Source organism: Podarcis vaucheri (genome assembly GCF_965113315.1).
Source record: "Podarcis vaucheri genome assembly, chromosome: 10".
Taxonomy (NCBI): domain Eukaryota; kingdom Metazoa; phylum Chordata; class Lepidosauria; order Squamata; family Lacertidae; genus Podarcis; species Podarcis vaucheri.
Window position 1 is genome coordinate 32,793,151 of NC_138748.1, and position 22,792 is coordinate 32,815,942.

General features: G+C 42.1%; 1 protein-coding gene across 8 annotated transcripts in view; it reads left to right on the forward strand.

Moving 5' to 3' along the window:
- Positions 1-22,792, forward strand: part of NAV3 (neuron navigator 3) — a 459,986-nt gene that overhangs the window by 299,669 nt on the left and 137,525 nt on the right. For 6 of the 8 annotated variants that reach the window (XM_082240711.1, XM_082240708.1, XM_082240709.1 and 3 more), the window contains exons 5-7: positions 3,690-3,762; positions 9,790-9,973; positions 19,175-19,243. In XM_082240711.1, the coding sequence (XP_082096837.1) occupies positions 3,690-3,762; positions 9,790-9,973; positions 19,175-19,243 (326 nt within the window). The remainder of the gene's footprint in view (positions 1-3,689; positions 3,763-9,789; positions 9,974-19,174; positions 19,244-22,792) is intronic. The other 2 variants (XM_082240713.1, XM_082240716.1) reach the window with 1 other exon arrangement.

The window sequence follows — 22,792 nt, forward strand, 5'->3', positions numbered from 1 at the left end:
AATGCCACTACACCCTCCGTGCAATGCACACACATTCTGTGCAATGCACACACACCCTCTGTGCAATGCACTCACACCCTCTGTGCAATGCGCACAACCTCTGTGCAATGCAAATCTCTCACGCAATGCAATGCAAATGCAGCCCGTGCAGCGCTGTGCCCTGCAACGCACAGAGCAAACTGCAGTGCGGGCACACAAAGGTGCTTTCTCCCGCTTGCATATTGCAAACGTGGCGCCTGTTACATACCTCGCAGTGAGGGAACCACCAAAAGGCCCTCGACACTGGACCTAAGTGTCCAGGTAGAGCAATGGGGGAGCATGCAGCTGTCCCATATAGGGACCAATCCTGCAACCTAGGCATTACCGGCACTATGCGCTGACCAGCTGAGCTATCCAGGATGATCCCTAAAGACCCGGGACAGCCTCACCCTGACCCCTGTAGAGGTCCAAGGTGATGTCTGAATCATGATCCCTGCTCCTCTTTGCCCTCCTCCTGGATTGCAGCCTTCGAAGATGCTTCCTTCTGGAAGAAGACACCTGGGGCGTCCACAAGTCATCCCCTGCAGGAGAGGCAAGCTCTTGAGGCATTTGCAAAAGCCCAGTCATAGTCCGCAAAAACTAAACAATGTAAGGAACTGGTGAAACCAATGCTTCATGGACCACATGGGGACACTATTCAGGCCGGAAACGCTTCCAGGCCATCGAATTCTAGGGCAAAGCCCTAGGATCACCTGCCAGGCCAGGCATAAATGTTTCCAGTGAAATAGCAGAGTTGAGGCAGCCCACAGCTTGTCCAGGTACCCCTGCTTGCCCTTTTAGAGGGAAGCACCCCTTCAAGAAACCCAAAGTTCTTTTATCACAAATGGGCCGAACTACCCAGCAACAGAATAGCCCCAAAGGAGCAGTTTGTTTTGTTTTGTTATAACAATGGCTAAGAGGGGGATATGAACCCTGTCTCCCAGGTCCTAGTCCTACACTTTAGCCACTAAACCACAATGGCTTGCCTCTAAAATGGCAGTCGCCACTATCAGGGCAAAACAAACTTAAAGAAAATAAACTTGTTCAGAAACAGCATAGTTCAAGAGCATATACAGAGTGCTCATAGTCATTGGAAGCACAGAGAGCCTCTGCCGCCCTCTGTCTGCCTCAGATATACATTAGCAGCAACTGAGCCTGCAAGCAGGTACATTCTTATAGAGAGGTCAGAGACTTAACAATTAACTGCTACCTGTAGCATACTTAGGCTCGGAAGTTATGCCCAGGCCGAATAGGGCTCCATGCCTCTGCTCTTGAGAATCTTAGTCTCATAGCAATATTAAAGGAACTCAAAATAGTGCTCCCGCCCAAGGCTAGATTAAAATTTGGCCAACAGCACTGCACACACTCAAATAAAGCCAACCTTCGGGGGTGCTATAAACGAAAGTGATTCCAGCTAAGCTGGGAACAGCCCTGACTAGCCCCACAATTTACAACAGGATAAATGGGGGAAACCTTTTTGCGAAAGAAAGGCAAGCCACAGATACAGGGAGAATCTTCCCACAGGGCAGGGTAAGGGGTGGGGTGGGAAATTGAACAGGAAAAAGGGGAATTAAATTATTTAAGGGACTAAAGAGGATTAAAAGAAGGGGGAAATAAAGAAATGTAACCAGACAATGAGAAGTTTGCATCACTGTCCTCCAGACAGTCCAAGTGCTCCATGTGATCCGATGTCCACAGCGAAAGAGAAAGAGAAAGCTGTGGACCTTGCTTAAATAACCACTGATCCCACCCCTAAATTGGCAACATCAAATTTACCCCAGTAACACCATCCTCCAATCTGCTCCAGGCCCCTTGAATCTAATACTGCCTGGCAACCAAGTGGAGTTTTGTTCGGCCCCATCCGCAACACGTGCTCTCTTTTAGTGAGAACACGCTTTACATTTTGTTGGTCTTAGCAAAACATACTTGGGAGAGATGTTTTCACCCTTGCCCTGACAGATGATAGTTGTCCTTTGGATGCTGTTTCACATCCTACATGAAGAACTACTTTGATAAATGTTTGTTTTTCATTGCAGTAACTTGGTGTGTTCTTTCCAGCATAAAATATAGCCTTCTATACTTTTGGCATGCAGTTTACTCTGAGCTTTTGTGGATGGAGTGAATAGCCCAAGTGTTAAAAGGAGCTTCTGGTGGGTTGATGGGGGGGGGGAATCTATAATTAAAATATTATTTTTCAGAAGTCATTTGTTCCTTCATCATTTCCCTATGAAATAGATATGCTTCACAAATATGTAAGTTGATAAACCAGTGGTAGATAAGCCTAGAATGAACCTGGAACTTCATGAAAAATCGTGTCCTCTTCACAGAGGGCACGTGTTGCAGTGAAATCACTAAAACTGACCTTACCATTTGTGTGGGTGGGATTGTTTGGATAGCCACCACAACCCGATTGGGTCCCTCAGTTGCTGGGGTAATTCTGGCCAATGGGGTTGAGAGAATTTGCAGCTGGGGGACCTATTTATACAACTGCACGTTGCGTCGAGCTTCCTCTTCCACCTTCCCTATATTTAGGGTCTTGCTTTGACCTTGCTATGCTGTTGTGGGTCATCTGCGTTTGGGGCAGGGGCCCAGTAGGAATTTCCCCATTTGGCTGATTGGCTGGTGCCACTTGGGTTTCACCTTCTGTGTAGCAAATTGTCACAACTTTGTAAGGTTTGGAGGTTAAGCATTGGTTCAAGGTGTGGTGAGGGGAGGTTGACACACCTGCCCCTCCCAATGTGCAATAGGGTATTCTTTTAAAGGAATCCAGGCGCTGGCCATGCTTTTGTCCGATCCCCTTCCAGGGGTTAGGGCCACGCCACAGCACCTAGGAGCATTTTGGGGTGAGGTTACATCTGTGGTAGGACCAATGCTCCCCCAGTCTGTTTACCCTTACTGACTTCTGCTGGTGTCCAGTTGTCAGTGCTGCCCTGCCAGAGGTGTAGGTGCAGCTAGTTGAATGAATGCCTAAGCGAACCACTCACATTCAGTAATCAATAAAGTTGTGGCCAAAATTATGCCAGTAACCTTAAACTAATATTGGTGTCAACTGTGTCTTTCTTTGGGAGGTCTTGGGGGTCTTCACACGCAAACCATTGTTAATGAAACAGGTTTCCCAGATTAACATGAAGGAATTCAAGAGATAATGGTTATAATCATATAATATTACTGAAGAAGTATTGTCATTATTTAATTTAGTTTAAATAATAACACATACAAAGCTCGCTCACAAAGCTTAGTAAATAATATCTTCTGATATCACACCTTATCCCATACTTTTTACAACCCATTTTCCCCATTTTGCTCTTGACACATTGTCATTGAATCATCTGTTCACCCACGACTTTGTACACACGCTGCAGTATTGTCCATTGTTGCTTATTTTTGTATACAGAATCCAGTTTTATGGTAAGTAGGTGGGTTGCTGATTTGTCAGTGTGCCATTCTGGATCAAGCCTTTATGAATTGTTTTTAAGCACCAAAGTGGACAATGAAAGCTTTTATAGCAGCTGACCAATTAACAGTAATCATTCTTGTTAAACTTTACTAAAGAACTGGAGTATGTGATGAATGCAAAGTATTCATATCTCTCTCCCCCTCCCTTTGCTGCATTCAAGTCCATCTTGCAAAATAGCCTTTAACTGCTTTGCTATTTCATGTTCATTTTGCAGATTGAGAATGTTGATGTCTGCCTTAACTTTCTGGCAGCCAGAGGAGTAAATGTCCAAGGTCTTTCTGCGGAAGGTAAGAAAAAGCCATCATCATCATCATCAGAGATAGTGAATTACCTTCTGGAAAGGTACTTCTTCAAACTTGATTTGCAGTATATTATTTTGGAAAAGATATTACCGTATTTTTTGCTCTATAAGACTCACTTTTTCCCTCCTAAAAAGTAAGGGGAAATGTGTGTGCGTCTTATGGAGCAGATGCCGGCTGCGCAGCTATCCCAGAAGCCAGAACAGCAGGAGGGATCACTGCACAGCAAAAGCAGAATCTTTTTTTTCTTGTTTTCCTCCTCCAAAAACTAGGTGCATCTTATGGTCTGGTGTGTCTTATAGAGTGAAAAATACGGCAGTTGTCTTATGAAATACAGTTTTGGTTTGACACAATTCTTGGCATAAATTAAAACACTTTAAAAAACCCATTTCCTATGGGAAATATTTATTTAAAATAGCACTTTCCCCTTGAATATCTTTGCCTCCATTTCTTCCTCTCCCTAAAGATTCATAGCTAGAAATATGCTTTCTACAAGCACAAAATGAAAAATGCATATGTGACTTACTGTACTGTATAGTGCAGACAACTGAAGTCAGGAGCAAACCTCATTTTAGCAAAACTCATCAGAATTTGCCAGATCAGAATTTGCCAGATCAGAAATTGCAAGCATTTGCTTCAGAATCTTCTCAGGTTGTGGAGTTTGTTATTTACTGGGAATATCAGCCTTTGTCTGATACTGTCAGTAAAACTACATAGATTTAGAATTACTATTTTTAAGATTGGAAGTTAAAACACTTTTTGTGTGTGCAGGCTTACGTGCTGCACTTAATGACATAACATTATACTGAATCTTCCCGACTAATTCTAAAGTAGCATCATGTTCAGTGGCTCTTAAAAACTGAGAAATGATCAGTAGTCTACATATAACCAAGTCAGAAAAATCATAGAATTGTAGAGTTGAAAGACATATTTTTTTTTTGCATAGATGACTAAACTGATAAATTTTGAATTATATTTTCTCTTTTATAGGAAACATAAGATGTAGTTGTTAGAACTATCTTAATAGTTCCCATCTCTTGAGAAGATTTAAGTAATTAGTTTTTTGACATATATCTGAGCAATGTTGAAAAGATCAAATGGATGAAATGTTTTTCTCTCTCAACTGTATTCAAAAGAAAACAGATTCTGTTAACTTCAGTGGGAAACATTTTTTTTAATAGTATAATAGGTCCCCCTCATTCACATCAGAGAATATAGATTTGTTTGATGTTCCTGGAAGGGCATCATACTTTTTTAAAGCCAGAAGTCACCGGAACTGAGTTCTGGCACCTCTTTTGTGCATTCTGTCACTTACTGGTTGCATTCCAACACCTTTGTGGCATTGTGGTGCTGTTCCACGGCATGGCACTTGGGACTGTGTTTTGGAGGTGGTAGCTGGCATGGTGATTGGAGCGACGTGGCCGTCAGTGGTGTAAGGTGGCAGTTCATGTTATTTTGCCTTAGCGGTGGGGCAAACTCAACAACTTTGGTTCCAGCACCTCTTTTTCTAGAAAAAAAACGCCTGTATGTACCGTATCTTCCCAGTGTTCCAAGTCTGTGTACTGAGCAAAGTTGATATACTGGTGTGAAATAGGGTGCAAATATTTAGAAACTTCCCAAATGTATTTCTCCATTTTGAAATATAAATATATATAATTATTCAAATTGCAAACTATTTAACTGCAGTTTATGTCACCAGTTTGTTTCTCTTTATGCTGCAGATGCAAAATATAAATACCGTATTTTTCGTCCTATAAGGCGCATTGGCCCATAGGACGCACCTCATTTTTTGGGGGAAAAATGAATTAAAAAAAATTATCCCCCCCAGCCCTGGCTGCCGCCCCAAGCCTTGCGCTCACCTGCCCGAAGCAGGGGAAGCCCTCCGGAGGGCTCCCCGTGCTTCGGGCGACAGGCTGCCGCCTCAAGCCTCGCGCACCCGGTGGGACCTCCTGCCGGGCGCGCGAGGCTTGCAGACACTCGCCTGAAGCAGAGGGAGCCCTCCGGAGGGCTCCCCGTGCTTCGGGCGACAGGCTGCCGCCCCAAGCCTCGCGCACCCAGTGGGACCTCGCGGGGCTGCAGGCTGCTGCCCACAAGCCTTGTGAGCCTGTGGGTACTCCCACCGGGCTTGCAAGACTTGGGATAGCTTCCTGAAGCCTGGAGAGCGGGAGGGGTCGGTGCGCACCGACCCCTCTCGCTCTCCAGGCTTCAGCGAAAGCCTGCATTCGCCCCATAGGACGCACCCAGATTTCCCCTTCATTTTTGGAGGGGAAAAAGTACGTCCTATGGGGCGAAAAATACGGTATCTGATATTTTCCCCAAAGTTGTTCTTATTAATAAATTAATATAATAATTGCTCAATTTTATAAATGTTGTATTTTACAACATGAAGCTCTGTATTTTGTATTAAAAGTCACACTTCACAAATTCCACACCACAAATTCAGCTTGAGTAGGCCTATATATGGTCAGTATCAAAAGAACAGCTACAGTATGTGAGTTTTCCATATTTTAAGGTAGCATTTGAGATCAGATAGGATCATGCCCAGCCCAAAATGTTTTGCTGCCTGAGGAACAAAGGACAAGATGGCACCCATTCTGTTCCATGTACAGAAAGTGACTAGGCTGGCTGTTGAATCTTACTTCAACAGTAATGGGGAATGGGGAAGTGAACATAACAGGCTAGCTTAGGGGGTTCACAGCATGTGTAACACACACAGCTCTGTCTTCCAAGAGAGGGAAATGGCAAGCGAGCTCAGGAATAATGTCTGGCACCCTGCTGCTGCCCCCCAGCATCTGCTTCCTGTGGGTGTGTGGAATTGCCTTATTCAGCCTAATAGTAGGATTGGTCCTGGGAAGGAAATTTGCAGGATTTCTGTATATTCAATATGCTAGTATTGCTTTTGCTATAGAATTCTGTGGTTTTTATCCAATGCTTTTATCCAATCCCATGCAACAGACTTGTGCAATGAAACTTTCACCTCCACAGCAGGTTTGGGGGCATGTCAGGAGAGTAGAGGAGATGAGAGGAAGCAAAAGTCCAATTGCATGAGAAGAACACCACTTACGCAGTATTGGATACAATCCTGTGTATTTTGTACACAACAATTCATGATGCTGCTCTTACCTGATCAATCCTCTTATGTTTCCTACAAGAGTCTGGCATTAATAAATGTTCTTAGAAGAACATCCAGTAACCAGGTGTCCTTTAAGCAATCAATGATGCTAGTCTGTTTGGAAATACTTAAAAAGCAATGGCTAACCTTCCATAGAATGATATAATTTATTAGGGTTTTATCTAATTCTGTAATTTAAAAAACCCAAAAAAACCAGAAAAGCTCCAAAACGTATATGATACAGGGTTGTGTTTCTCATTTATTCTGCCTTTAAAAAAAAGTAATAGTTTTTCCTGTCACAGCTGGATTTTTAAAGTCCGTTGTTTGATAGTAGCTTCCTTGTAATCATAGCCTTAGGCTATGCACACATGCTTGAGAGGGAAGCCTTGTTGGAGAGAACAGGATTTACTTGCCAGGAACCATGTTAAGAGTATATTTACAATTGCCTTTATTGTAAGCGAAGTGTGTGTGTGTTAAATGTTTTCCATACATTTCAAAAATAAAAGAAATAAAAATACTGTATTTTTCGCCCCATAGGACGCACTTTTCCCCCTCCAAAAATGAAGGGGAAATCTGGGTGCATCCTATGTAGCGAATGCAGGCTTTCGCTGAAGCTTGGAGAGTGAGAAGGGTCGGTGCGCACCGACCCCTCTCGCTCTCCAGCCTTCAGGAAGACATCCGCAGCCTAGGCAGCTCTGCGGGAGTTCCCGCAGGGCTGTCTAGGCTGCGGATAGCAGCCTGTTTCCCGGAGCGCCGGGCGCGCTGAAAGCAGAGTCGGCCATGACTGGACCTAATGGTCAGGGGTCCCTTTACACATTAATGCATAGCATGCAGCTACATGCCATGCTTTTCTCTTATTAGCTGAGAACTGCAGCTAATGAATCTTGTTCTCTGGTGCTCCTTAACGACACTTCATATTATGGAAGGGTCAGCTTCATACCTGTCTCCGAGTATAGGGAAGCATTTATGCTTGCTCATTTTAATGTGCTGTTTGCTGTGTTGTTAAGTGGATGATTCAACAAGATTCTGGTTAACAAATGGTTGGCGTTTCTGTGGAGCTGAAGCAATAGAGTCTGTTGTTCACGTTCTTTTGCGTAGGAACTTGCATAACAAGTAGAGAGAGAGGCTGGTTCTCCCTCTATAAAGCACATTTTCAGGGAATTTTGAAAGCCACATTGCTGAGAAGTTTGCAAAAAGATTGTATGTTGGCTGTTTGGGGGAGATATTTTGATGTATTCATTTTAAAGCTTTATTTAGCTGTATGTTTCATTTTAACTAGCTGTATGTTTTATTTGTGTCATTTTTTTGAGTAATTTGTGTAATTTTATTGGTCTGCGGTCATAATAAACAGCAACAACTTTCATTGCCAGCGGAGGAGGCCAAATTGTTGTATGGATTGCATTGTGTAGGGAGGGAAGTTTATCCCTAGTCTGTTGAGCTATTCTCCCCTATCTACCCCAGATTAGCTCCCTGTGTAGCTACGAGGCTTAGGAAAACAAGATCTGATTCATACCATTGGGAACTTTTTTATAAGTTGTGTAGCTGCCTGGACAATGATTGTCAGGGTGGTCATGCCTGGGAAGGGGAGGAAGAGAGAACCTCCCCCCCTCACTGCACATTACAATCCCAATAACGATCTGCCCCACATTAAAGGAAAACAGGGAGGCACAGGACCTTGCTGTGTTTCAAGTATAACATGTAGTTTGATTCATACTAATGTTTAAAACACTATATTATACAGTTTGGGCAGTATAAGAAAATGTAGGCAGCTGCCTTGTAATGCATTTTTCATGTAAGTCTGTTTTTTATCCATTTTTGCAAACCGCTTGAAATGTAGATGCTAATTATACTAATTGCGTTACAGTTTACGTCCTGCACTTTTTTCCACACCCCTTTTTTCTTTGACCACTTTATTTACAAATGAAATTCTTCTAATAACATATTAATCATAAAAAATAAGAGGTTCATAATTTGGTTTCATACACACATTTATTAGGGAAGCAGAACTAGTGACCTTCATAAATTTCAGAATGGGAGCACAGGTGGGGAAAGAAGGCTTCAGATTATCAAACAGATTAACAGCAGCTGCTTCTGTAGCAAAGGCTAATTTATAAAAGGAGAGAGATAGGGCTGCACCTCTAGAACTCAGCCTGCTTGCTTGCTTGCTATGCCTTTGGGTGCAAAAGTTGGCTGTGGAGGGGCAAGTTGAGCTGAGTGCTCATGTGTGGAGATAGGGAGACAGAGCTAAGGTTGAACAGCCAAGCCCAGCTCCTCACTGTGTATGTGCTGGATGAGAGCACATAGGGTTGTGATGAAGCCAGATATTGACTCTCCTTGCTCTTGCTTGTGGGAGTCAAATAGGGGGCCCTCAAAAATTGTATCATGGTGAAATAGGAAGTGCTTACCTAGCTCATCTTGGACTGGTGCAAACCATTTCAGACATATAGAAGAACCTTTGGAATCTGCTTATCCAAAGCATCCAGTCTTCAGACTGATGGAGATCAAATTCTGCTGGGGTGAAACTTGGAAATAGACTTGAGTGGTGGGGTGACTGTCTACAATTCCGATGAGTTATAGATGGATCGGACTCACCTTTACAGATTCTTGTAGGCTCCCTCTGTTCCAGACGTCAGCTCTCCTCTTCCCCTTTCTGGAGTAGTAAGCTGTCTGTAGCTGCAGCAGTTGGGCCTTCCTGCAGGAAGGACACCATGTGAGGAGTGATAAAACATAACTAGCTTTACTAGCTATACTTGCAACCTCTAACTAACCTCCTTGCACATGAGGACCTGCATTTGGTAACTTCCTACAATGCATTGTCTGTGGGTCTGCTGTTGAAGAGGATGTGGAAACTTCAAAGCATGCAGAGCAGAAGTCTAATTCTTATATTTTCTTCATTTTTTCAGAAATAAGGAATGGAAATTTGAAAGCCATTTTAGGGCTGTTTTTCAGTTTGTCTCGTTATAAACAGCAGCAACACCAACAACAGCAGTACTATCAGTCTTTGGTAGAGCTACAGCAGCACGTCTCTCATTCTCCACCTCCTGCTGATATTGGCCAGCCCAAAACACAGCAAGATATGCAGTCCAGGTAGGTCAGATAAAATATGCAATTAAAGTGCTTCCATGTTGTAATGGTTTTCAAGGTCTCCTGAATGGGAAATAATTGTTTAGAAACCAATTCTAAATACTTGTCTACTTAGGAATTAATCTTAAATTCAATTTGACTGGGGAGTAGGTGTGCATCGCAGCCTTAGGTTGCATTCACACAAACAGTTACTTTAACTTCTCTGTTGTTCCCAATAACAGTGGCATGAATGATATGGCGTGAGGAGTTGGGGAAACTTGTTAATTTATAAACAAATATCTTACACATTGAGGGGATCAACTTGTGAAATGACATACAGAGTAAAGAAATAAGAGTATGGATTCTTCTAACTCTTGTGTGTTGCAATGTTTGTTGTGAAAACATTACAGGGATAAGGCCTATTCTTCCCCTTCCTAGAGTTATTTTTACTACACAGAATAGCATGACTATGGCATAAATAGTGTAATACGGAAGTACTCTGGGCTGTCACTACACCAGAGTGTAGGTAGGGCAAGAAAGCACCCAGTTCTTAAAACACACCAGAGATTACTTTTCTGAATAATATGCACTGTTTGTTTACATTGCGTGTCGAGGTCCCCAGGGCCACCCCAATAACTCACACATCACACAGAATTTTTGTTTAAGATTTTTGGCATAATTTTGGCCACAACTTTATTGAAATACAAATTTGTGAGTGGTTCCTTAGGCATTGGTTGCGACTATCTGCCCTCACCATGGGGGACAGACTGACATTCCGCACGATGCGAAAGTCAGAATAGGGGAATACACTTGGGGGTAACCACAGAGCAGGGAACCTGCCCTCACCCCAAATGCAACCAGGAGCTCATTGCTATGGCCCGAGCCCCCTTGACAGAGTGGACAAGCAATAGTTAGCCCCCGATTCCTTTAACAGAATCCCTCGCAGCAGCAGCATTAGAGGGGCAGGCACTCAACCTACCAAGGGCAGGCACTCAACCACTTCCCCTCAACCAACCAAACCATAAACCAATGCCTAACCGCAACCTTACAAGTTGTGACGATTTGCTATGCAGTAGGCAAAAACCAAATGGCCCCAGCCAATCAGCCAGATGGACAAAATTCCTACCAGGCCCCTGCCCCAAGAGCAGACAACCCCATGACAGGCATAGCAAGGTCAAAGCGAACAACCCTAATTCTAGGGCGGGGGAGATGGGCAATCTGATGCACTGTCGAAAAGAGGAAGCCCTAGCCTCGTGCAAGGAGTTTTAGCATTTCTGGCTGTCAATCAACAAATGGCAACATTAACTTCTTCCCAACAACAAGGGAAGCCCCAATCGCATCAGTGGCCAATGAACAATTAGCCCGCCCCCAACTTTGGAGTGTCCTGGCGGCCCCCACCGCAACACGTGCTCTCCATGAAGGAGAACACGCTTTCTTATAAATGGAGTAATACACTCCTAAATTGCATTTATCTTTTAGTTTACTGAACATGGTTCGTAGAAGGTATAATAAATGGTAACTGGAAGTCTACTGACCTAGGCTTGTAAAGTACTCTGTTATATCACTGTTAGTGCTGTCTAGAAAATTCAAATCTGGATTATCAACAGGGGATAATCAACAGGATTTTATTTATACAGTGAAACATATTTCTCTAAATCATTCTGTAAGAATAGTAACACAACACAGAGATGATTAGACTTTGGTAAGCATGAACAAAGAATACACTTCATAACACTTAATATAATTCATGGTTAGAACAAATCTGCACATTTTGTGATATATATTTAATTGAATACAACATGTTGCTTTGTGTAAATTTTTCACTCATCTTCTTTTTAGTGCTTTTGAAGAGTAAGGAGTTGAATTAAAAAGTGTTTCTCACTCGTTCCTTTTTTCTGTTTTAGCTCTTGAAATGCAATCTACAGTGGGATAGTTAGCAACAGGTATGCACTGTTTTCCCAATGAGGCTTAAAATCATTAGGAAAAGTGCTTTGCGGCTCATGACACTATAATATTGCAATAACTACATTGGGTAGTATTTACATTGCAGTCAGTGTAGTTTCCCAAGGGGCAAGGGTTCTTTGCAAGAGGCTGGGGCCAAGTGGGAGGAAGAAACCCTCCTCCCTTTTACTGTGGCTGGAGCAGCATTGCCACATCTGGCCTAGTTGGTAAGCGTGTTTTAAAAGGAAGATGAAAGGGTTGCAGGGTGGGGTGATTAAGGGTAGTTGGGATGGGTTCAAGAGATACAGAGGAGGGTTTGGAGGATAAGCGAGGCTGAATTGTGATTGGCTTGGATATGAACTGAATCATTTCCCAAAAATTGAATTGTTTTCCGTCATCCTAACATTTGCAGATAGTTTGTCTTAATTTGTGCATGAATGTGCATGTATAGTATTCATAGTGGACATTGCTGAAAATAGTTGTACTTGGTATACAGTATTATAATTAGAGTTGCATTGTTTGAGGTGTATTCCCTGCCCTCCCCCCAAAAAGATAAAAGGAACATTGAGATTCCTTATGTTACTTTGAATACCTTTCATCAGGTAGAATCATTTAATGTAATGACTGTAACTTTAAGAGTGCACAGTAAAAAGATGTCTCACACTGATCTTGATGTATTGGAATATGAAGATCTATTGAGCCATTCCTCATGGTCCAATAAAATAGGGTAAAATGTGGCCTGGCACTATGGTTATTTTTCTCTGTGAGGGAGTGTAGATTGTAAAAACATTAATCAGAGTAATTAGCCTTTGCTTGGCCCTTGATCAGTGTAGATCTTTGTAGAGGCTGACAAGCATATGGGAAGTTCTCCACTGAGAAGAATGTGCACTTTCCAAAGGCTGGGGGTGGGGGGGAGATCACTTTGTCTGATGCACTAAGGAGAACTTGGATCAGACATAGGCAAACTTGGCCCTCCAGATGTTTTGGGACTACAATTCCCATCATCCCTGACCACTGGTCCTGTTAGCTAGGGATGCTGGGAGTTGTAGTCCCAAAACATCTGGAGGGCCAAGTTTGCCTATGCCTGTGTCTTGGATGGTAAAACAGAGAGGATGCATGAATTATTCAGTTTCCCCGTGAAATGTGCAAAGTAGGGGCTTATTTTTGTTCAGATGCCAGTGGAGCTAACATATGATGTTTCTTCAGAGATGTGTGAATAAATTCACACTTTGCATGTTCAAAGAAGGTGCAATGAGAGGAAGTTAGCATATTAATCTGCATCTGAGTAGCTTTGTATCTTTCCAGTGAGGAACCTTCTTTATATCCAGGCTGTTAATATTGCTGTGGTTGTCAAGGAGTTGTTGCAGTACAACTCCCATCTTCCTTAGACTGCAAAGGATGTCAAGGAGTCAGGGATGATAGGAGTTGTAGTTTAGCAACATCTGGAGGATATAATGTTGACCGCCCCAAATCCATCAAGATAAATATGAAAGGAAAGGGTGTTTTACAAGAGAGACATTTTGGCCACCAATAAGCCTTTGTTTCTGAGAAAGGAATGAAAATAGTTATATTGAACACTTCTGCTGAATTCTCTTTTTCAACATTTCACTTGTGAGTTAGTCACGGATTCATTTTCGTTTATTTTACACATACACAAAGGTCACAGCACTGATGGCCTTATTTATACCTGTCAGCAGAAATGCATGGCAACAATGATTATATTATATTTTATGATATATTTTGCTAGTGTGTTTCATCATTGCAGCATATATCTAAGCTTGCCATGGCGATGATCTTTCAACCACCCAGATGCTAAGGGAAAACACATGCAGATGAAAGTTCTGTCCCATTTGTGGATTAGTCGGTAACTGATTTCAAGAAGCTGTCAGCAAAATTCCTAAATGCAGGCAAACCAACATTATCACATATAGAAATAGTGGTCGCAGCTTGACAGCCAGATGGATTTGCTTAATTCATTAAAGTTCACCCTGTGTTACTTTAGAAAAGCAAATATATTTGGCTGGTTGGTACTTAAGGCCATTTTTCACTATGGCTGGTTTTCTGTGGGTAATGTTTTACTTTGCTCTTTCACACAAAAAAAGCAAAGGGAATAATGACTCTCACAGGACTAGCAGTTCTTGTGAGTTTTTTTGAAGCCAATCAACAGCCGGGTTCACATGTAACACTAGGACAAACCATGACTAAATGAGCAAACATACAACTGCATGGAGCAAAATTCACAGTTGTTTGCCCCTTCCTTAGTCTTCCTCCTGCTGCTCTTTTCAGAGCCAAGCCATAGTTTGGTTTAGCATTATGTCCAAGCCCAGTGTCATACCTTGGCTTGCTCCAGACAAGTCATGAACCATAGCTAAAGTTCATTTTTTATTTACTGCATGCTGTTTGTATCGGGAGGAACTACCAGCATCTCTGCTTCGTCTGGTATGAGCTTTTTTTTAATTGATTGATTGAGTGAATTGATCCTCATCCAGCCCATTATCACAGTGATTCAGCACATCTACCACCTCACCTGCTGGATAGTAAAAAGAAATAACAAATTTCCGTATTTATAGATTAAGTTCATTGAGTGAATTGCTTTTATCATGGGTGGACTACCTGTGGCTCTCCAGATGTTGGAATCTAGCTCCCATCAGCCTCAGCCAGCATGGATAGAGGTCAAAGATTAAGGGTACTGGGTCCCCTCTGCCTACTCTTTGTTTCCTAATTTTGGTTATTAACTTTTAAGGTCTCAGTCCATTTTCATTCTGTCCCATGAGTTTCCCTAGGAGCCTTTTGTGGTGGACTTTGTCCAATATGTCTAACATATCCAAGTACATTGTACTGACTGGTACTGACCGGTTCTGATGTTGTAGTCTTTAAGGAAGGAGTCGAATGCAGTAGGAAACCCAACCAGATGTTGACAGACTACAGCCCCCATTATCCATGACTGTTGTCAATACTACCTGGGGTTGCTGAAAGCTTGGAACCTTTACATTTTTTGGGTGGGGGCACAGGTTCCTACACCTCAACATGCACATGTTAAATAAACAAAATAACTACTAGGATTACAATTATGACTGTGTGCATAAATACTGTTACAAACTTGACTGTTTGGAGGATGTTACTTGTAGACAAATTTATCCAGCAGGACAGAGGCTGTAGCCAATTCCTGGCTTCCCTAGGCAGGGGCTGGGAAGGGATGACTATTTGAAACCCTGAAGAGCCACTGCCAAGCAGTTGTGTAGACAATATGGAGCTAGGTAAAGTAATGGCCTTACAACAGAGGGCTCTTTTCCTCATGTCTTGGCTAGGCATTTAGTTGGTTGCTGTGAATGCTGGACTGTGTTGAGATCAACAACTGTCATGTGCAAGATAAGCAAAGCAATTTTACTCTGCCTCCACCAGTTTGTGCATTTTGGCTCTTGCTAATTTTGCCAAGTAAGCAGGACAATGTTGGCATTTCTAAAGCATTCCTGTTTCTTGCGATAAACTCTGTGGCACTCAGTTGTCTTCAGTATAATTGTTCTGTGAACATGAATGTAAGATACGAGTTCACATGCAGATCTGGTAATGGTATGCATTCTTATTATTTTGTTTTGAATACTGTCCCTTGCCATATATTTTTCCCTCAGTGACATAACCATATCTAGGTTGGTGTAGTTTTTACAGTGCATAATATTTTCATATTGTATCACTTTTATATAAGCTATGCATGTGAGATCTCATTAAAAGTGTTGGAAATTAAAAGAGAAAAATAATATGCTTAAGTTTTTTTGAGCTTTATGGTTAGTTTGGGGATTTTCTTCCCATATAAGACAAAATTGCTCCTACAATTAACAACATATTTGACTTTTCAGATCATTGGCATATCTGCATTGCTTTGCAACCTGTTTTTAATCCAATAAAGGACTATTTGCTTTATTACCCAAGGCTTCAATAATAAATCGCAGGCTTCACTATTAGCTTTAGTATTCACCACAGGCTAGTATTCTTCCCTTATGATTCTTGATGACATGAGTTTAGTGGTGTCTGTTGATGAAATGAGTAGTCTATTGCACTGCAATCTAAACTTTTTCTCCCTCAAGTCACTTTTCAGTAAGTAGCTAGCTGCCTTTGTGAGTCACTCAAAGTACTTTTTTCATTTTCCACATAGAACCATTCTTGCTTCCAGGAAGAGACTGGGGAATAATGCCAGCCTATCACATAGAAACTAATAGTCATCATTTTTATATTCATAATGCCAAGTGATTTGGCTTACACCAAAATTGCAGCCCTTTTTACTTGTTTCACTTTTCCAACAGGCAAGCATAGCCTCAAAGTGAATGCTGTTCCAAGTTGTCAGCCTTGCCTCTCCTATTCACCCCTTATCTCCACTCCATATTACCATCTCATGCTGCTGCTGGGAAAAATTAACAAAGTCCAGACAAAACTTTGACCATGCCCATTGATTTCTCTTTCTCTGACAGTTTCCAGAGTTCACCCCTCAATATTAGTGTGAAGGGTGAACTTGCTTAATCAAAAAGGGTAATTTTCTTGCCAAGTAACAAATCCAACATTACAACTTTGCCAATAGTTCTTTTGATAGTTCAAAATGTTGAAGTATCTTCAAATTTAAACTTGCAGTATTGTGAGGCTGTCTGAGTGCTTTTAAACCATTTTATTTAACTTCTTTAAATGTAGAATCCCCCTTTAGGAGACTAGGGAGCACATAATTTAAAAGTAGGCCCAGAAATGTCCCTGGAAATGGCACTTACGTCATAATGTAACATTTATTTCCTGATGCTTAATTGGGCTGTGTGCGTAAAATAGTTGCCTCCATAGGTCCATGTGGACAGTCTTTCTTCCTCTGCATGTTCCCTGAAAAATAAATAATGCTATTTGATCACATTGAACCATTTCCAGGGGCATTTCTAGCCCTGCTTTGAAAGTGGGTGGCAAGAACCAGTAGCAGTCGGCAGGGTGGCACAGACTGGAATGGTTTGCTGATTTGGCTTCCCAATGTTGCATGTTGAGGCCAGTTACTGAGAAGGGGATGAGCATGCCATAGATGGGGAGTTCAGCACAGTGCAGGTGTAATGGCAGGAGCGTCAGAGTGGCTCCACTGCTGCTGCCATATCAACCTCCCTCTTGGTGATGACAGTGATGTGCAGCATTGGGAAGTGAAGTCAACAAAACTGTCCTACCCACAGTGCCTCACCAGCCACTACTGGCAAGAAGTATGCTTCCTAGTCTGCCAGAGAGACTTTGACGTAGTTCATTGGAATTACGTTACATTCAGGAATTATGAACAAATGGAATTTGACTTCCAAATGGACAAATGCTGAGTTTCAACAGCATCACTAATCAGTATATGTGAACTTGGTTCCAAATCCCTGGATTGCAGTAGTGTTTTCTCTTATGCTGTTAATACTAGCTGTGCAATCTAGATGAAGCCCAGCTCTGCACCACCTTATTGCGTTCTTCCCATTCTGCATCCCCCCCCCATTGTGCGTTCTTGCAAGCTCTCACTTGTGTAACGGGAAAAGTCAGGCACCTGTGGCATGAAGGATTCAGTCTTGTGATTCCCAACTGTAATAAGTGAAACAGTCCAGCAACAGTTTCACAAAGTTATAAGTGGTCTAGTTACATCCCTTGTCATATATTCCTGCCCAAATCACATCACTTGTCACTATCATCACCTCTTAGAATTAACCATGCTATGTTCTTTACTAACACCAGCACCTTCCTTTGATTTTCATTTTGTGCATCATTGCTATGCATGTTTCTAGCATAGGCTGTGCTTACAGAACACATCGTCATTGTGTCCATGTTTCCCAGCCAGTAGTGTTGAACAGTAACAGTGGGACCAATGTGTCATAATATAATGAGAAAGTAGATTTGTCTGCTACACAATGTCATTCTGGTTAGTTCTTCTCACACAAAAAGTTGATTTTAGTAAAACAGCCCTAAAATGCTGTATAAAATCTTTAATGTGCTTTTTAATGAAGTTTGACGGTAACACATGGTCCCCATTAATACTTTTGGGTGTCCTTGTGAAGCAGGAATGGGCAAACTGCAGCCCACCAGATGTTGCTGGATTAAAGCTCCCATCATCCATAACTACTGGCCCTGCTGGTTGGAGCTGATTGAGGTTGGAGTCCAAGAACATCTGGAAGCCACAAGTTTCCCATCCCAATAAATAATGGCTTTCTTCAGCAAAGATGATACCCTCAATTAGTGTTGAAAGTGGATGCTTAGATAAAATTTTATGGCATCTACTGCAAAGTTCAGTGCCAGTATTTGCATCTGCAATAAGCTCTGAGTTTGCTCAGCAATGATACATCTTGAGTTTTAACCCAGCTAGAATGTTGACAGTTTACCATGGTCAACATAAAGAACAATATTACAGAAACAAAAGTAGTATCTCCAGTCCCCCACTCACTCCTTTCTCCTTTTGATTCTCCTGAATAAAAAAAAAGCAAGACTTAAACAAGAACATTCTGCCAGAGATTACCATGTGGGGCTGGCAGTTGTGAGTTTTACTTATTCTTATTCACACAAGCAATACATGCCTACCAAAACTCAATAAAATCATTGTCTTTTTTCCATCTAAAGCTTGTTTGGTAAATCTCTCTATAGGAACAATTGACCAGATTTGTTGGCGCCCACAGTCTTTAGATAAATTGTCGAAATTCTTCCAGTTGTGTGCAACTGAATGCCAATTGAAATGTTCCTGTTCTCCCCATCAAAAATGGCTAACAGAGCTAATTGGGTGCAAAGACTGTTGAGTAACCTCTTGTAAGAATGTCTTTTAAACCATGTGTATAGCTTCTAATAACCACCACATATGGTAGAAGGCTCCAGCCTAGCGACATTTCCTTCAACAGTGTGGTGAAAATAGAGAACTGTTTCTGTTGCACCTCTGGGGTGTCAAGTACCACCTGTGTAAGATCTTAAATGTTATTTCTTTAGTCTTAGGAAATACAGATAATAGAGGTTTCTTAGTACACACATTGCACCAGTCTGTCCAGTCCAATTCCTTTCCCACATCTTACTCCCATAGGTTTTACCACTCTGGGAAACTGTGGATGGGACAGTTTACAATGCCTTGCATTACAACATAGTCCGTACTTTGAAAACTCATGGTATAATCATTACATTTAATGCATTCTTTGATTAATTTGTTTTCTATCCATGTTCTATTTTCATAACATTAAGTCATCATTTGGTGGTAAGTTTTTGCTTTTTATGCATATTCAAAAAAAAAAAATTTTCGTTAATTCAATTTCTCTGTTTCTTCTCATACAGTCTGACAGCCAGATATGCAACTCAGTCTAATCACAGTGGAATTGCAACCAGTCAAAAAAAGCCTTCTAGGTCAGTTAACATCTCTAATTTATTGCTTGCTAGTGATACTTAATGGAGTCACTGCCCACTGGCATTTTATTCTTTAAACCACAGTAGACATTCAACCCTTTATCACCATATCTTTTAAATGCAAGCTTTGCATAATTTTTAGTTGGCCAGTGGAAAAGCCTTGCCCAAGACTGCAAAAATAACAGCTTTGTATAATAGCTGTAGGGATATCTGTGTGTTGCAACTTAGCATACCGTATGTAAAATAATTGATTTAAATGAGCTGTCAAGTTTCTAGAGGGATTTTAGTGCTCTTATGCTTCTTGCTCAACACACAGACTAGAGACAGACTTGAAGCATATTATTTAGCTCTGCCACAGGGGAAACTTTGCGTCTGAACTGTTGATAGAGAATCATAGAATGAAATCCACACTGTCATTCCTACCCACATTGCCCCTTACTCTTTGCCAACTTCTGCTGTGCCTCCTCTGCCTGTCTGGAAAAAAATTAACAACCTATCATGCACTTGGGTGCCTGAGCTGGGAAGCATCCCATTTCAGGTACTTGGCTAAATAAAGCTTTGTGGCTTTTAATCAGCTGAAGAAGGCTAGCAGCGAGTGAATGATCAAAAAAGGGGTGTAGTAGTCAAGGACATATATTGGCTCAGTTGTGACATCACAGCACCACTGCAAGCTCTGTATTCAGGTTATGTCTGTCTGCTCCCATAATTTGGTTCACGAGTGAGTATAAATTCTACTAATCAGTTTCTCAGTTTATTGGCCCAGCTCAATAGAGCAGAAATTGAACTGTATGATACTGTTTATCTTGGTGGAAAACAACTGTAAATTTTAAAATGTAAGCATGTTCAGGAGGGTTGTTAGTGTGGGAAAGGATTAGAACAATAATGCTCAAACTTCACCTTTTGGATCCCTTCTTTATTGCATTGATTAGACTGCCACTTAAAACATCTCATAAGTTATTGTCAGAATCTGTCTAGTGCAGACCATTCTTGCCTATGTTCCTCATTGCTAGTGTAGAGATTGGGGTCTGCTGCTCATTTTATGTAAGCTGAACCCTAGAATGTGGATATCACATGCAGCCTGGGCACTGCAAGGGTAGTATAGTAAGACCAGAAAAGCAATGAGTGAGTATTTATGCCTTTATCAGTCTTTTCATTGAGGGAGCCCTGACAGGAAGGGCTGTAACACAGTGGTAAAAGCACATGGAGTTTCCAGGCAGGGCTAGTAAATATTCTGAAGCTCTCAGCCATTGCTAGCCAGTGTAGATGATACTGAATTATAAGGTCTGACTCAGTGCTACAGCTTCCTATGAAAATAGTTTAAGAACCACTTGGGTAGAAGAATTAGCACTGCTTCAGCCTGAAATGTATTTAATAAAGTATTGTGTGAAATTTCTACTGTTAGGGACAACTTTTGTTTGTGTGGAGCTAGGAATTAAATGAATTGAAACAATGAATTGTCTTTAAATGAAACAAAATCTTAGTCTTAGATGGCTTGCATGTTGATTGCCTGTTCTACCTCCGCCATTGATTGTGACTTCTCTATTATAAACACTAAAATCTGTGCATTTACTTCCTAAAGGAGGACTCCTAGCTCCTCTTGTTTTGTTCAGTCCGTGTTGATTATGTGTAGTTAAAAAATGAAACTGTTCACATTATTTGCTTTGCAGTTCATTGCTAACAATGAACTATCAGCTGTGTAATCCAATGTATGGCATCAGTTTTCTATTGTAAGCTGAACTGCTGGTGATAGCCTGGAATGAGCTATACCAAAGCACAGTTGTTGTGCACCTGTGGTCATAGGTTTTCAGTCTGCATTTATTGTAGGCTCTCTTGTCTCCTTCACAATTCATCATGTCTGGGCTCTAACAACTGTTTCTTGTCTAATGATATAAATTTATAACAGTGTTTGTACATTTTTGACCAGAAGTATGTTCCTTGTGAATTACCTGTTCCTTTATACTTTGCATTTCCTTTGTTGCTTAAATGATTCTGTGGGAGAATGACTGGAAATGGAATGATTTTGTGTGTGTGTGTGTGTGTGTGTGTGTGTGTGAGAGAGAGAGAGAGAGAGAGAGAGAGAGAGAGAGAGAGGCAATAGCCTTGAGATCTGTTTTTAAGTATTACAAAGGCCCTTTTGGGCTGTTTCCCGCCTCATTTTCTTAACTGGAATATAGGGAGGGAAGTACCTGAGAAATATGGTTATTAATACAGTGGTACCTCGGGTTGCAGACACTTCAGGTTACAGACGCTTTAGGTTACAGACTCCGCTAACCCAGAAATAGTACCTCAAGTTAAGAACTTTGCTTCAGGATAAGAACAGAAATCATGTGGCGGTGGTGGGAGGCCCCATTAGCTAAAGTGGTACCTCAGGTTAAGAACAGACCTCCAGAATGAATTAAGTTCTTAACCCGAGGTACCACTGTACAAGCAACTGAATTTAAACATGCATTTTTGTATACAGTGGTGCCTCGCAAGACGAAATTAATTCATTCTGCAAGTTTTTTCTTCTTGCGAGTTTTTCGTCTTGCGAAGCACGGTTTCCCATAGGAATGCATTGAAAATCAATTAATGCGTTCCTATGGAAACCGCTTGCCAGGCTGGCGGTGCGGAGAAGGGCTTTTCTCCCCACCGCAAGCCTTCGGAGCAGCCTTCCGAAGGCTGGCGCGGGGAGAAGAGCTTTTCTCCCCACCGTAAGCCTTCAGGACAGGTACGGGAACAGAGGGGAAGGGTCGCAGCGCTTCTCCTCTGTTCCCAGGGCTTGCGGTGGGAGGAGGGTTTTTCCTCCCCACCGCCAACATTCAGAACAGCATTCTGAATGTTGGCGGTGGGAAGGAAAACCCTCCTCCCACCGCAAGTCTTCAGGACAGCCATCCGAAGGCTGGCGCGGGAGAAGGGCTTTTCTCCCCACCGCCAGCCTTCGGAGGAGCCTTCCAAAGGCTGGCGTGGGGAGAAGGGCTTTCCGCCCCACTGCCAGCCTTCGGAGGAGGTCCGAGGACAGTGGGGAAGACGCGCTGCGCTTCCCCGCTGTCCCGGAGATTTCCCTATGGGCTTTCGTCTTGCGAAGGAAGCCCATAGAGAAATTCATTTTGCGAAGCGCCTCCAAAACGGAAAACCCTTTCGTCTAGCGGGTTTTCCATCTTGCGAGGCATTCGTCTTGCGGGGCACCACTGTATTTGTAAATTGACTGGATCAGTAGCCATAGATTTGTTGTTGTTGTTGTTGTTAATTGAATTTGTATACCACGCTTCATCTGAAGATCACAGAGTGGTTCACAATATAAAATGAGAACCCAAAATACACAATAAAACATAAACAAGCCAATAACATCCCTCCCACAAACACATTTAAAAGCCCATAGATCAGCCAAAGGCCTGGTTCTAGAGAAACATTTTTGCCTGGCGGTATCTAAAGGTATGTAATGAGGGTGCCAAGTGAGCCTCCCTGGGGACACCATTCCAGGGGGGGGGCAACACAGAAAATGGTTGTTCTGGTGTTGCCACCCTCCAAACCTCTCATGGAGGAGGCACATGAAGAAGGGTTTCAAGTGAA